The 15,422-nt window shown below is 32.8% G+C and overlaps 1 protein-coding gene across 2 annotated transcripts; it reads left to right on the top strand.

The window, feature by feature from the left end:
* Positions 1 to 11,277: 11,277 nt before the first annotated feature.
* On the top strand, positions 11,278 to 14,696 carry LOC118734844. 2 transcript variants are annotated; one of them, XM_036464519.1, is made up of 4 exons: positions 11,278 to 11,372; positions 13,536 to 13,624; positions 13,706 to 13,862; positions 14,111 to 14,696. In XM_036464519.1, exons 3-4 carry the CDS (start codon positions 13,849 to 13,851, stop codon positions 14,403 to 14,405), a joined length of 309 nt encoding a protein of 102 aa, XP_036320412.1. In that variant the 5' UTR covers positions 11,278 to 11,372; positions 13,536 to 13,624; positions 13,706 to 13,848; the 3' UTR covers positions 14,406 to 14,696. The 2 variants fall into 2 exon arrangements, with proteins under 2 accessions (XP_036320412.1, XP_036320411.1); XM_036464518.1 differs by lacking the exon at positions 11,278 to 11,372 and having other exon boundaries at positions 13,262 to 13,624.
* The last annotated feature ends 726 nt before the right edge of the window (positions 14,697 to 15,422 follow it).

The following is a 15,422-nucleotide window of genomic DNA, read 5'->3' as shown; positions in this document are numbered from 1 at the left end:
ACTTTCCATGTAGACCACGTAGGGCCGATGGAGAAAACCAGCAAGCGGTATAGTTACATTTTCGTAGTAATCGACGCTTTCTCGAAATTCGTGTGGCTTTATCCGACAAGAAGTACGGGCGTAGATGAAGTAGTCGATAAGCTGAAAAGACAATCTTCTATCTTCGGGAACCCGAAACGCATAATTTCGGACAGAGGTGCGGCTTTCACTGCAAACGCATTCAAAACGTATTGTGAAAGCGAGTCCATTCAGCACCTACTAATCGCCACGGGGGTGCCAAGGGGTAACGGCCAAGTGAAGCGAATCCACCGAATTATCACGCCAATGCTAACTAAGCTGTGTTCGGAAACACCAACGAGCTGGTACAAATATTTGGAACAAGTGCAACAGACACTTAACAACACGCCACCCCGGAGCACAAAAATTTCGCCTTTTAGACTGTTGACTGGAGTCGAAATGAGAACAAAAACTACACCGGAGTTGAACGAATTCCTGGAAAATGAGACAATCGACGAACTGGACAGAGAAAGAGAAAACACACGACGGGAAGCACGAACAAATATCGCAAAAATTCAAAAAGAAAACCGTAAAAGCTTTGATTCCAAAAGAAGGGAAGTAACGAAATACCGGGTGAACGAATCAGTAGCCATTAAGCGAACTCAATTCGGAAGCACCTTAAGACTTCGCCCTAAATTCTTCGTACCATACAAGGTTCTCAAAATACTTCCCCACGATCGTTACGAAGTGCAGAAGATCGGCGAGGGCGAGGGCCCCAAGCGAACAACTACGGTCGCTGAGTTTATGAAGAAGTGGGAGCCATCGTTTGAGGCCAAACGATAAGTCAGGTTGGCCGAATGTAGGACAGTGAGAACGCACTATAAGCCGACGGACGATTGCAACCCTGAGTGTGGTGAAAGGGGAACGGACTGAAAAGGCGACATGACGAAGGACTAGACAGCAACGAGAAAAACTTCAACTACACACTAGTTGCGCGACGGTTATAATGCTCGGACGGTTAGGCTAAGTGCTCTTTTAAAACTTAATAAATTGTTAATTAAAACACATTAAGTTGTTTTATTGGTGTCGGCGATCCTACATGTATTACGAAACATTTACTAAATTTCAGAAATTTTTCCTTAATTTAAAAATATTGCGTCATTTATTTGAAGAAGTAAATTTACTCAATATAAGTAATAATTTCCTTAATATAGGTAATAATTTCCTTAAATAATTTTCAATTTTGTCAGTGCTGTTAAGACACAGTTAATTGCTTTCGCGAGAAGACTACTGCTTTAGGTTCTGAGATCGCAGGTTCGAATCCGGTTGGAGGTGGTTAGAGTAAGGTAAGTTAACTATTTCAATTTAAATATAAATTACAAATTGTAAAATTAATTTCATATATGGAAAAACCTAAATACTCAAATAACATAAACAATTAATTAGATTTAATTAAATTTGTTTTTTAAATACAATTTAAAAAATTACATTTAAAAAAATAAACAAAAAATATATTTAAAAAAATTTCCTGCTCTGGGACTCGAACCTTCCATCTCTCGACTAGCACTCCAGAGCTTTGCTCTGTCGGCCATTGCCACTGTTTAAGCGCCGCGAGGAAAATGATTTACTTATTCCTTTCACGTGGGATGAAATGGCAAGTAAATTTTTCCCAAAAATTGAGGAATTGTGTTTTCCTTAAACTGAGTCAAATCGTTTACTTATACTAAGGCAGCCATGTCATTGGAACCATTTCAAGGTAATATTTCCTTAGAATAATATACTTTTTTCCTAGCGTCAAGGAATGTTTTTTCTGAGTGTGTGTAAATCTTTTAGAATGGCTTCACTTCAAACAGCCTACCTAAATTATCTTCAGGTAATGCATATACAAAATGGCCATTGTCTAAGAAATTTATAGTACTTTTTCAAAAAAATCTGAAAAAATATAGTACGCTTCAAATATATATACTATTTTTTTTTAAGAAAAAGTAAAAATGCTTTTTAAGTGTACATATTTTTTCTTTCTTATGCATGTCCCCTATAAAAAAATATATTTCTTTGAAAGTATCCCATGCTTTATCGCTATTAATATCTAAATTAATATAAATCAAAAGTTAATTTTTTATTAGTGAGATATTCGCTTTATTTCTCTCATCTCACCATTTCAAAATTTTAATAGAAAAAGCTCTTTCTGTGAATGCCGAAGTTGCAGGAATAGAGAGCATAAGCGAAATAATTTTAAGTAAATTTGGTAAATCTTTCTAAGTATTTTTAAAAATGTTGCCATTTTTTATCTGTGGACCCTTTGTTTTAAAGTATATTTATTTTAATGTTGATATTTCAGTATAAATGTAATCCATTTTAAAACATTCCTTTCTTACAAATGACTGAAATATATTTATATTTATAATTGAAGAAATATAGTATTTTTGCATACTATATTTTTTCCAACAGTGCCAACAGTCTGCGTACTATGCAGACCAAAAAAATAGCACAATACTATATATTATAGTACGGTTGCCAACCCTAGGTGGTAAGGCAAGCATTCTCGACCACGTTAAAGGCGCCAAACATTTTTCCAAGTTACGCCACCGTAAAGTAGGGTGGCCAGATGGGCTGATTTAATCAGTACATTTGCCGATAATTTTTTTTTGTAGATACTGATTTTTAAGAACCCGAAATCAGTGCGCAAAATCTACTGATTTTTTGAGTTTGTACTGATTTTTTACATTTAATAAATATTTTTGTAAATTGGTTTAATTGGCATTTACTTGAGGTTAACATGTTCCAAAAATGCTTTTTGACAACTCATACGTGTGAGCAGATTGAAAGCAATTTATTGAATGTATAAATGCAGCTTTAATTAAATTGAAACCATTATTCAATAGGTGTCAGCTAGAGGCGCAAAAAAAATCGATTCTGACATCGATTTATCGATTCGTTAATCGAAGAAAATTGCTTCACTACTTGTAAAAGTGACGGTGAGTAGATCGTGCGCAATGGGTAAAACTAAAATTATATTGTGTACTTTCAAAAATTTTCGGTGAAGTAGATCTTGAGATACACATATATGATATCAGTGGGCGGTGCCACGCCTATTTTCCAAAAATTTTACTAAAAACAAATTTTTGTGCTAAAGAGTCGATGCATGGGTATTTCCATACGTCGCATACGTGACAGTCGTACGTTTCAATGTGATACAAACAAGGAATACCATTTGTTTTCTTTAACTTTTTTGGGCCATTGTATAGCACATAATTAGCTCTATATTTAACCGAAAAATTAAAACAATCGAACTGTTTAGTCCTGAAATATAAGCATTTAAAGAGAGTGTCGTTACGTGACAAAAAATGGAAGTAGATTTTTTCTTTTCTTACAAAATCGCAAAACTCTGCGAATTGTGAATGGCTATTTTCATGAAACTTATTTTAATATGATTTGGAGCAATTCTAGTTGTTTTTAGAGTTTTTTGAATTAATGCAACTTGTTTAAATTTTCGTTCACAACCCCAATTTCCATCGTTATATGTTTGTTAATATTGCTTTTGAATGAATTTTTAACGCAAATAAAACATGTATTTTATGTAGAACATACTTTATATTTTGACTTCAGCGCCAATTCAGGCCGAATTTGTTGGAAATCTATGACTTATTATGTTTCCAACCAAATCGGACCATAAATACGGTTTTTCGAAATATCTCAACCTTGGCGCCACCTAGGAAGACCATTTTACGCAAACATGATTCTACTTACATAGCCAGTATATATTTTAAAAAGCAGACAAATCGGCCCGTAAATACGTTAGATATAAGACTTTTATTTTTTTTTTGTCGTGGTGGACCTTCCGATGGAAACAGCCATATATCAATTTTGAGTAAATATTGGTAAATTCCTTAGCCACACTGGTCAAAAATCCGAAAGTCCATTACATACACACAAATAAATTCAAGGCCGCTTTAATTGCTTTACTTCGACAATTAGTATGCAATTGCATTACGTAAGGTATTAGTTTATTAGAAAATAAATGTACTTTGAGATTAATACTACTTATTTGGACACTTTTATGGAATTTTTCAAATTAGCGATGGTCAAAGTAAAAAAAATTGTGAAAAATAGGGGTTTTTAAATTTTGAAAACTGCAAACAAGCTAAGTCTAACAATATGTTATACATCGTTTTAAAGCTCTAAAAATTTCCTTTTCAAGACATGTTTGATTTTTATAATCGGATGAAAATGATAAAGTTTCGGGTGTATTTCGTGATTTTTTTTTTTTGTAGCAATGAGATGTGTAATTAATGGAAATTAGAAACTACTAGAAACACACGATTTTCGTCATATCAATTGGCTTAGTGCCAAATTTTTTTATTTCTGTTAAAAATCTCCAGAATAGGTTTTGTAAATCGCACCGATTTCAAATCGTATGATTTGCAGAACACGCCTAATAGCTTTTACTAAAAATTCGATTTTAATCGATTATAAACGATCTTTATCAACAATTATTGTAAAAACATCGATGTTGTGAAAATCGATTTTTTTGTAGCTGCAGTGTCAGCTTGAAATTGTTTCGTTTCCTAGCATTTAACAAAGCAACAACTCGAAAACGATTAGAGAAACGACGCAAATTCAAATAAATGTAAATAAGAAATATTCCAAATGAATGAGTCGTAAAATTTTTTTAAGTTCAAATTATTCATTATTATTTTATTGCAAATACATTTATTACAAATTTTGCAAACAAAGCGTTTTATTTAATAAAACAAAACAGCAGTTTGAAATTCACATTCGAACCCCATTAGAGATCAACATTAAAATTCGATTAGAGAATTAATATTTTCTCGAGTCGAGAACTATCAGCCGCACTCAGAAAGGTTCATTAAATTAGCTCTAACGGGCACTTAACTAATGATCGTTAAATCAGTTAATTAATGTTTCCTCTCAGAGTCAAAAATTATGAAATGAAAAATTTAAGTATGACCCCAGTTGCGTAACTTTTTTTTGTGGCATCTGTAGTTTTATTTAAAATATTTATCAAGAATTAAAAACCTTTTGTTTCAAATGTGAAAGACAGAATAAAGAACATTTTATTTTCCAAAAGAACAATATTCCTAAGAGCATTCTATTTAAAAACGAAGAACTTCATTTAACAATAAACAAGTATTCCAAGTGTAAAGTATATATGTACATTAGGGCGGGTCGAAAATCTAATTTTTCTCAAATCCCTTGGTAATAGGGAAAATATATTGTATCATGAAGTCAACAACAAGCCTGCGAAATATTAGTCTTTCATTTTAATTGTAAGAGCCCGCGCATCGACCGCCAAGTAACCCACAGCACACTAGTCGAATAAGACCAATTCTTGTTAAAAATTCTGGGTTTAGCTAAAAATTTTGGTGCATATTATTAGATAATGAATCCTTTAACGCAAAAGATAAAGTCAAGTATCATTTCGCGCAGCCCTTTATCTTATCGTTAATCTCAAACTCATCTATTTTAAAGAAAATTTTAATTGTTCTCTTGATAATTGCTCTGGCCTATAGTCAAAAGATGTAAAGAACAACATTAATATTGCTGGCGTGCATTTAGATCGCTAGTTCCAAATATTCGAATCCTTTTTTAATATTAGCTATAGTTTGCGATTTTTTGCAAATTTAGGAACAATTTCGGTAGCTCTAATAGAATAGCCATTATTTTCCATCATCGCGGAAAAATTTTGTTTATGCAATTAGTATGGAAACACTGAACAGGCACAACTTCTAGACACACTAATTGGTTTACTTATGTTTATGCATACAATATAAAAATTGCAAATATAAGAAAATGATAAAAAATGTTGTTCAAGATTTTTTTTATTTTAAAATAATTTGTTTATAATCTGAACTATTTTAGTCATATTATTATCAAAAATCAGTAACATTAAGTCTCGCCTTCAATTTGTTAATTATTACGCACCGATCGAGTAACATTTACCAAAGTTATATTGAAAAACTTAAGTGGATTTCCAGTTTTTTTCTAAAAAAATTTCTCTTCAACTGTATAAATAACCTTTAAATAAAAGAACCGGATTACAGAAAACTGTGCCAGCGAGTGACTTTTTTCGTTGAAGCTGAGTGCAAAGCAATATCGTCCAATTGGAGAGTCCTCAAAAGGATTTCCCTGGATATGTTAAAGACTATTGCATTTACCTACAGACACTTTTTCACATAATGGAATTAACTAAAATATTTATGTATATCTAAACACTTATTGCACGTTCCCTACTTTCATATAACGGAAAATTTAGAAACCGCGAAAAATGTGCTTCTGCGGCGACTAATGAAACCATTCCGCACCAGTTTTCAAGACTGCAAAAATGGACTTAAAATGGGCGTTTCTCACCCTAATTGTAATGTATGTAAATACTTATATGTTTGAAACTACTATTAACTTGTCGAACGATTCCTAATCTTTGACAATACATTCATTCACCACGATCTTGAAAGCTGACCAAATCGGCGTGACCAAGTCCATGGTCATTTTAATATTATATAAACATCCGAAAACATTAAAAGGTTTGAAATAAATCTCATCTCACTTTTTTGGATTTTTCACTTGGTTGCTGAAGTAATGAAGAATTGAAAATTCATAAGGGAAAATCATAGTTTTCTTATTTTTTATTTTAATGTCTTAAAAACGTGTAGACTTATTGAAAAATGATAAATGAACGTGAGGTTCTAAATTTAATAGCCCTTAATTTGATATATCGACCTGTTTATAACAATAACGCATTCCATAGATATTATAAGCCAAAGTTTCATTTTCAAAATGCATACACTTTGATTCAATTGCGCGGGCTAAAGATAAGTTTTAAATTAATCTTTCGTGGCCACTAGCAATTGGCTGAGACCTAAGACATCATAATATTACTATTACAATGCGGTCAAATGACTTTTATTTTCCCCCATACAAAATCGACCCAGCCTAATGTACATACATAACAACCCCACACATCACTCACTTTTTTCGTTCAGTATCATCAAATATATAAAAATAAGTACTTATATCATTTTGCGCGCACCGCCTCAACAGTGGCAATGGCTGAGTAAGCAGAGCACTGGCGTGCCATTCGAGAGATTCGAGTTCGAGTCCTAGGACAGGAAAATTTTCTTTTTCTTTTTCTATTTATTTCATTTTCTTGTTAAATTTTTAAAAACTAATTTTATTTAGTTTTTTCCTTTTTTAATCAAATTTTCTTTTGATTTGTAGAATTTATTGTTTTAAAAAGGAAACATTTTTTTTCATTTAATTTTTACAAACTGTTTGCTAAAAAAAATCAAAACTTCTCTCAACTCACCTCAGTCCTTCGAAAGACAAAAATGTTTATATTCCGGCAACTATCTTGAAAGCTCTTTTCTGTATTTCGGATGACTAATTGAAAGATCTGCAAACCAGGAGGACAGCGTTATTCTATTTATCGTTTACCAATAGGTTTTCTAAAACCTAAACGAAATTAAAAAAATATTTTTTTAAAACAAGAAAAACTAAAAATTTAGGAAAATAAAGTTAAAAATGAAAAAAAAGCTTATGCCGATTTCGTTTCTACCAAAAAATGCAACCTTCTCTTTGCCCTCTAGGCACAAACACTAAGAAGAGGGCGATGAGAAGGCAACATTTTTTGTAGAAACGAAATCGCCATTAATTAAAAAGTTTCTAAACATTAAATAAATTTAGAAATATTTTAAACAATAAAACTTAAAAATTAAAAGAAAAAGTTTTTATTAAAAAATAAAAAATTCCATTGCCGAGGATTGAACTCGGATCTCTCGACTGGCACGAAGGTGCTCTGCTCACTGGGCCATTGCCACTGTTACAGCAACGTTATCGAAATTGAAATTTATTGGAAACAAACAAAAAATTTCAAAATCATTCGTTAAAGAGTTAAGTAAAGGTTTTTCTTTAGAATGTGGCTAATTCTCCAATTATTCTCTAATCGATAACTAACCTCAATATTTGCTGGGTAATAGATCTGTTCCAGGTACTCCACGATTTGCAGGTTTTACAGGATTTACAGAAACAGCTGTAGTCGTGAAGCACCTGGAACAGACTTAGTATTTCAAAATGAAGACGACTACTGCTGCTTTTGAGTTTCTTGCAACGCAAGTTCTATAAATTTGGAAAAGGTGCAAACTACCGACTCTTGGATATGATATATGTACATATCTAGCTTTACTTTGATTTTTGATATTCGACCACCCTTAATTTTACTTGCACAACCTAACATTATTCAATTTCATTCGTACTCGAAAATTCGTTTAGAGATAATTCGGTATTATACCTTTCAGTCAACATTTTAATGTGAATGTTGTATTTAATAAGCACACCAACTAAATATGTTTTAAATTTGTAGCTTAAAATATGCAAACAAACTCTCACTCGAGCTCGTCTTCTACTGAAACTGAATAGGCTACAAAACTGCGTACTCCAAAATTTTTTGAAAATGCGGATCAAAAAGTTGATACGTTGATGAACATTTCTTAAATTTTTATAAATTTTCTAGAAAGTTTGAGACTTCAACTTACATGGTTTTTATTGTAAAATAAACTATATTTTTATAAAAAATTTAAATTAAGTAAATAAAAAAATTCTAAGCTTAATACATTTTGCTACTATATTTGTAAACACAACTGTACAAAGACGCTTAAAAATGGGCTGATTTGTATGGCTTTTTACTGATTTTTGATCCCAACTGTACTGATTATGTCACTAAAATATCTGGCTACCCTAACGTCAAGAGAACTTTTTTCTTTTATGATTCAAACAAAAAATTCGGAACTTGAGCGTTTCATCATCAATCATTCAGCTCTACGTATTGCGCCACAAAACTACATTGCTTATTAGCTGCATTTTTTTGTAAGCGAGCGACAAAAGAACGCTCAACTCGGGTAAAATTTCCTTTTAGCTACTTAAGCAACCCTGCTGGTAGCTGGCAAGAAACATGTGATTAGTTCTACGGGATTTAGACACAAAAACAATAGAAATTAGTAATTATGCGAGGTATTTGCGTAACATATATACTTATTTAAAATTTAAATCATGTGTATACGGAAACAAAAATTTCCCTCTCCACTTTCCCATTAACAATTCACAATAGAGCAGTTTTTTCACTTAACAACACTACTCTTCAGGTCGCGTATTTTTTAACCGACCTGGCTGAACTCGGATAAATAGCCGAGTTTGTGTTGTTGCTTTGCGTGTATTTCGTCATTTTTCAACATATATCGTGTATATAAATTTAAAAATCACCGCAATTTAAAATTTTTAGGGTTTTGATAGTTTTTAATTTCTTGAAGTTTCCCCTTTTTAATAACTTGAGTGGAATTCCAGAATTTTCTAAACTTTCAAAACTTTGTGAATTTGAGAAATTTTAGTAAATCCCAATAATTCAATTAATTCAATATAATGATGAATACTAAATTTCTAGAAATTTTTTATTTCTCAAAAATTTTGAGAATTGTAGGAATTCTAACAAATTTTTTCAAAGTCAAAGTGTCGAATATAAAAAATTGATCAAACGAAATTAAAAGTTTTCGAATGTTGAAAACATTTTCATATTTCGTCGTTTTTGAAAATTTAAAAAATTTCCGTAATTCTTGAAGATTCAAAAAATTTTTGGACGTTGATGTTCTCAAAATTTTCAAAAAATTTAAAATTCTCAAACTATGTTATATCAATACAAAATTTTGGAAAAGTTCAGAAAAGTGGAACGATTTTGGAATTTTTCAAAAATGTTAATATCTTTTAGAATTCTAAGAATTTTCTATTTTTTACACAAGAGTACATGAACATAAGAATTTTCCGACAATTTGTGATGTTTCACATTTTTACATTTTAGGTTGGATTTTAGGATAAATAAAATTCTCAAAATTTTGGAAAATATAAAAATTTCTAAAATCTCAATAATTTTGTACATTTCTAAATATTCTCATTTTACCAAAATTTCTAGAATCTCCCGGATTTCGATAGTTTTTGAAATTTTGGAAATTATCCTAAAAATAAGAAATCTCAAGAAATTTAATAATATAAAATTCAAAATTTTGGAATTTTCGTTATTTTCTGAACCTGTGAAAATATTCACACTTGCTGTGACTTTCAACTGTGTAAAACAATACAAATTCGAAAATATAACAAAAAAACTAAAAATTGAAAATTAAGTACATAATTTCAAAATTTTGAAAATTCAGTGAATATGAAAAACTGATAGGCCTACTTAAATAACACAATACTTCGAGCTTAGCACACAGCTATAATTTCAAACTCAAGTGAAATTTGACACATTTCCCCAATTTCCCCTACCTGGGTCCGCCACTGGTGTGGTGTTGGCATTCATAACGCTAGCTTAGAGTGAAAAGTTGGTAAGTCCATTTGTAGAAAATTTACAGGGGAGGAAAACAACTTTTCAGAATATTCCTTTCAAGAATTTTCCAGAAGGTTCCGATGCAAATTAAAAGATTTAGAATTTTTTGTGAGCTTATCGCTTTTCTGTGTCTCTTTTGGACTTTAAAATTTGCCTTTAATTTAATATAAATGGGAAGAAATAAAACAAGCACGTTATTTAATCCTTTTGGAGACGTCGTGTTTTTAATTTACCTTGCTTCCTATGTATATCCAAATATGAGTTTTCACAAAAAGTAAAAGCAACCTTTCACTTCAAGCTAGCGATATGTTAATGAGATGATAATACGTATTTCTTTGTAGGAATTTCTTTTCATTGACAACTAAACTGAAAAAATGTTTAGCTATTCACAATAATAATTAGAATAACAGGTCTATTCTGCGCTGGTAATAAAAAGTTTGTAACCGGTAATTAAAGTGTCTTTCAATTTTTAAACCCTTTTCTCATTCTGTGTACTCTTGTAAACATCTCATAAGCTGGTAACAAAGTATTACCCCGTGAAATATGCAATGCCAGAATTTGCACCATTCTTCATAGCTGAATTGCTGAATATTTTAACTGCATTACCAACGTTCCTAGAATCGCGGTGACAAGAACTGGTAAAATTTTTTGGTAATAAAATTTTCCGGTTACAAAATCTTCGGTAACGTGCAGAATAGACCTGTAAACAACAAAAGTTCGGTAATAAAATTTCCACTGAATCGGATTCCGATACAAGTACTTTCTTCCGATACCTACTCAGTACTCGGTTCAAAATCATCGATACCAAAATTACTTGGTATCGGACGGAAAGTATCGAGTATGTACTTGCCATTACTAGTATCGTTTTGTCCCTAATACCTAACACATGGATTTTAACAAGAAAATTACGAAAACAATTCACTTCAAAATAAAATACATATTTATGTATAAAATTGGTTTATAATCAAGCAGACAGTTTCAAACTGGGGTAAATAGAAACATTGCTAGTTTAATAGTGGTTCAGTTGAGAGGCAGCTGCACTCTAAAACATTCTGCAGGAATGGCTTGTCGAGTGTCTTAAGCCTTATTCTTGCGAGGGCTGGACAGTCGCACAGGAAGTGTTCGACTGTCTCTTTTAAGTCGGTCATCGCAACCACGACAGAACCTGTTGAGAAGGCAATCCAACCCTTTCGGCATGTACCCCAACGGGCCAGTATCCTCTGCATAATGTACTAAGTTTGTAGATATCTTCTTTACTCATCCTTAAGAGAGCTTTGGTTTTAAGTGGGTCGTAGGACACCCAAAACTTCCGGGTAATCCCGTACGATCCTGTACGGTTATACCTCTGCTTGGCCTCCAAGTGGTAAATTTCTGAAATTTTTGCCTGGCACACATTCAGTGCGGGGCGCCCCTTGCTAATTCGTCCGCTGCCTCGTTTCCGTAAATGTCCCTATGTCTCGGGACCCATATTAGGGTAATTTCGTATTGATCAGAGATATAGGCAGCTCTGTCCTACAGTCCTCCACTAACTGAGATCTAACAGAGGTAGAAAATAGTGCCTTAATGGCCGCTTGGCTATTCGAGAACATATTCAGATGAATATTTGGGCAAAAATTAAAAGGTAATTTTTATGTCAAGGGATTTCGCATTAAATTTAAATGGTTTTAAAACAAAAAAGAAAATACATATATAAAAAAACCATATGGATTTATTGTGAAATATACTAAGATATGCGCAATAAATTTGCCAAAAACAGGTATTTTTTGCAAAATATGCAAAAATATGCAAAACCATGCATTTACTGTAAAAATATTATGCACTAACGTTTGAATGCCATTTTAAGGGAAATTTCATGATTCGTGAAGATAACTTAACCATCTCCATTTGAAGCTGACCAATAAAAAACATTAATTTGCATGAGATTCCGAGCCCTAGTGATGACTTCATGTCATCAACTTATTGAGCAATCAAACTCTCATAATAAGTCTTCTCATAATCGTTTCTCTATGAAACGTGAATTAAGAATGAAACGAGTTCCGCGATTAATTGCCACGATAACTTAAACAGCAGGAATAGCGATAGTAAAATATCTCCCATGGCATATAACGGCCTGCGCCCCACACCGCTGCTGCAGCGTGTAGTTTTAAATACAATTAAAATGCATTTATTGTATTCGTTAGATACGCCGCGATGCAAGCGCTTGCAATATTTATTTTTTCGTTTTTGGTGGCTATGTATATCGCTATTCGTCGTCAACGTCAGTGCCAGCGATACCGCTTTGACGCTCTGACGATGACTACACCACAGCTCTTTCATCAACTGCCGACGATCGCTGCGCGTCCATGGCCAAAGCCATCTGTACGCCAGTACGTATTGTGATCGGTTGCCTGTCAATTGCAGGTTTTTCCTCGTATCTGATGAGCTAGGTTTTTTGTTTGTACTTCACTTGTCTACACGTCTTCGCCAGTACGCTCACATGCGCGTAAGCATGTAAGTGTTTCCTCAGTTCACAGTGCATCCTCTTCAGCGTGTTTTGTTACATTTATGATAGGCGAATGCATTGCCACAAAGCCGCAAAAGCGTTCAAGTGGCGTCGCAGATAACCGCCGATAAGATGTTGCATGCTTAAAAAGTTTTTTAATTTGCAGCTATAAAGTTTATTCTTTGGGTCGACAAGTGCTATGTATAACTTTCATTAGCTACCCTTTATGCGCATGAGAATCTGAATCGAACACTTCAAGAGCTGCATGAGCAGATTCTCCGCAATAACTTTTAGTAACAAGAGGGAACTTTACTTCCCAACTTTTTATTTTGGTCCGTCTGCACTTGGCCCTTCATTTTTTCGTGGGGCCCTTGCTTTCGTTGTCTAGTCATGGGTGCGGAGTCGATATGTAGGCATTCAGACCCATGACTTTACTGGCTTAGTTTTCAAACTGTAAATTATGTTCGCTGCCATATCTTGTTAAACCGGGACACCCAAGGGATGTAGTATTAGTAATAAGTATAAAAAACGACAAAATATGAACTTCACCAACATAATTTTCTCCGCCGAAATCCCACTGTGCGGCGTCTAATCCTATTTTGTTCCAAAATTTTACTTCACATACCAATTTTCAACAATTTGGATACAATATTTACTGAAATATCGTAGATTTATCTAAATTGACATAGTTGGGTTCGCCTTACATTCTCGGGGTTCTAGCAACATGACCGATTGAAGCCAGGAGCCGAATTTCCCAGGTAACTTAACTTTTAGATATGTAGTAGTAGCATTAACATTAACTTTAGTTTTTATATTAACTTTAAACATGTACGTTTTAGTAAAAGAGTTCAAAATAAAATGGAAAAGTCTGCAGGATAGGTACCGACGGGAAAAAAATGTTGAAGATCGTCCATCTGGCTCTTCCCAAAAGTTGGGTCCACCTTGGAAATACCGAGAAAGCCTTGAGTTTCTAGCGGACTCAATGGAACCGGCCAGGTAAACAGGTAGAATATTGCTTGAATTACATCGTTATATTAAAAAAGAAAAGATACGTTTTGGGTAATCGTGGTGAAAATACTATGTTCTTCGTTAACATATCGGAAAAATAATGTGCGGTATTTAATGCGTATTTAATTTTTTATATGCATGTACATATATAGGTATATTTTATATAACCGCTAACATTCGGATACATGTGTACATATATGTATCTATTTACTCGTATTTTCGTAATACATTTCCAGCACAACCTCGAATGTCTTTGAAGAGGACGAAGCTACTGTGGAGTGGTTACATGGCGAGAACTCTAATCCTTCGCCGCAAACACCCACACTAAAACGCAAAAATTACCTTATGACGGAAATTTTAACGGCGATGAAAAGCAAGTATGGGGAGGAGTCAACGCCGGCTAAAAAAGACAAATACGAAAATTTCTTTGCCTTGCTAGGCGAAAGGCTAGATCGACTCCCTGAGCATGAGGTTGACGAAGTTCAGGTGGAGATTTTGCAATTGGTTAACCGTAAATTAAATAAACACTAATGTTATTAGTATTAAGTCATGCTTGTACTGTAGTTAATTTTTTTACAATATTTGCGAAGGCATTTTATGCCAAATCCTTTTCGTAAACTTTGTTTAAAAATATAGTCCAATGTATGTATGTATGTATGTACAGCAGTGTTCACAATAATAGCAGCAATAATGTTTTGAACTTATGCTTATTAATTTGTTATTAGTAACTTTCATTTAAAACACAGTTCGATCTATAACAGGAACCACATAAATGCAAGTTTCAAACTTGCACATTTTTTGTGACCATTGTGAACACTGCTGTACATACATACGTTGGACTACATTTTTAAACAAAGTTTACGAAAAGGATTTGGTATAAAAAGCCTTTGCAAATATTGTAAAAAATAACGTGCATTTTTTATGCACTGTATGTACCTATGTATATGTAAATGTTATTTGTAAAACAAAACAACAGGGTAATAAAATTACCATCTGCAGAAAACGATCTTTCAATTATTAAAATAAAGAAATGTTTGGCTACCTACGGTAAGAATTTGATCAGAAATAAAAAAAATGTATTTATAAATAAAAAAATAAAGATACAAATTAATAATTCATATATTTCAGTCTTTATTAAAATTTCATTACTGTGACAATGTTTAAAGAACCTTAGCCGACAAATTGCATCTCATTTAGTACATACCGCACACCTCACTTTTGTATTAGGTGCGTTGAATCTGTACGATCCATAAGCAGTTATATTTTCGGATGTGATATTTGAGTTGTGCCTCTCCTGAAGATGGTGTGCGATATGTATATTATTATAGGCACTAACTAATTTTTTCGAATCTAGCTTCATATGTCAGTAAATAACTTACTTAAAAACTAATATAATTTAAAAACAGCTATGCGAAATTTAACTTTTATTTTTATTTATATTATATCGCAGAAGTTCTTGAAAACTTTTTTAAGAAATACATGATCTCTCTACATCTGTCAAAAAAAAACTATAAATAACTTTAGAGTCGACTTTATTTCGACTGTGAA

Source organism: Rhagoletis pomonella, unplaced genomic scaffold (assembly GCF_013731165.1).
Source record: "Rhagoletis pomonella isolate Grant_MI unplaced genomic scaffold, Rhpom_1.0 Rhpom_scaffold_00002, whole genome shotgun sequence".
NCBI classification, from domain to species: Eukaryota; Metazoa; Arthropoda; class Insecta; order Diptera; family Tephritidae; genus Rhagoletis; species Rhagoletis pomonella.
This window is presented reverse-complemented; position numbering and strand designations above follow the sequence as displayed.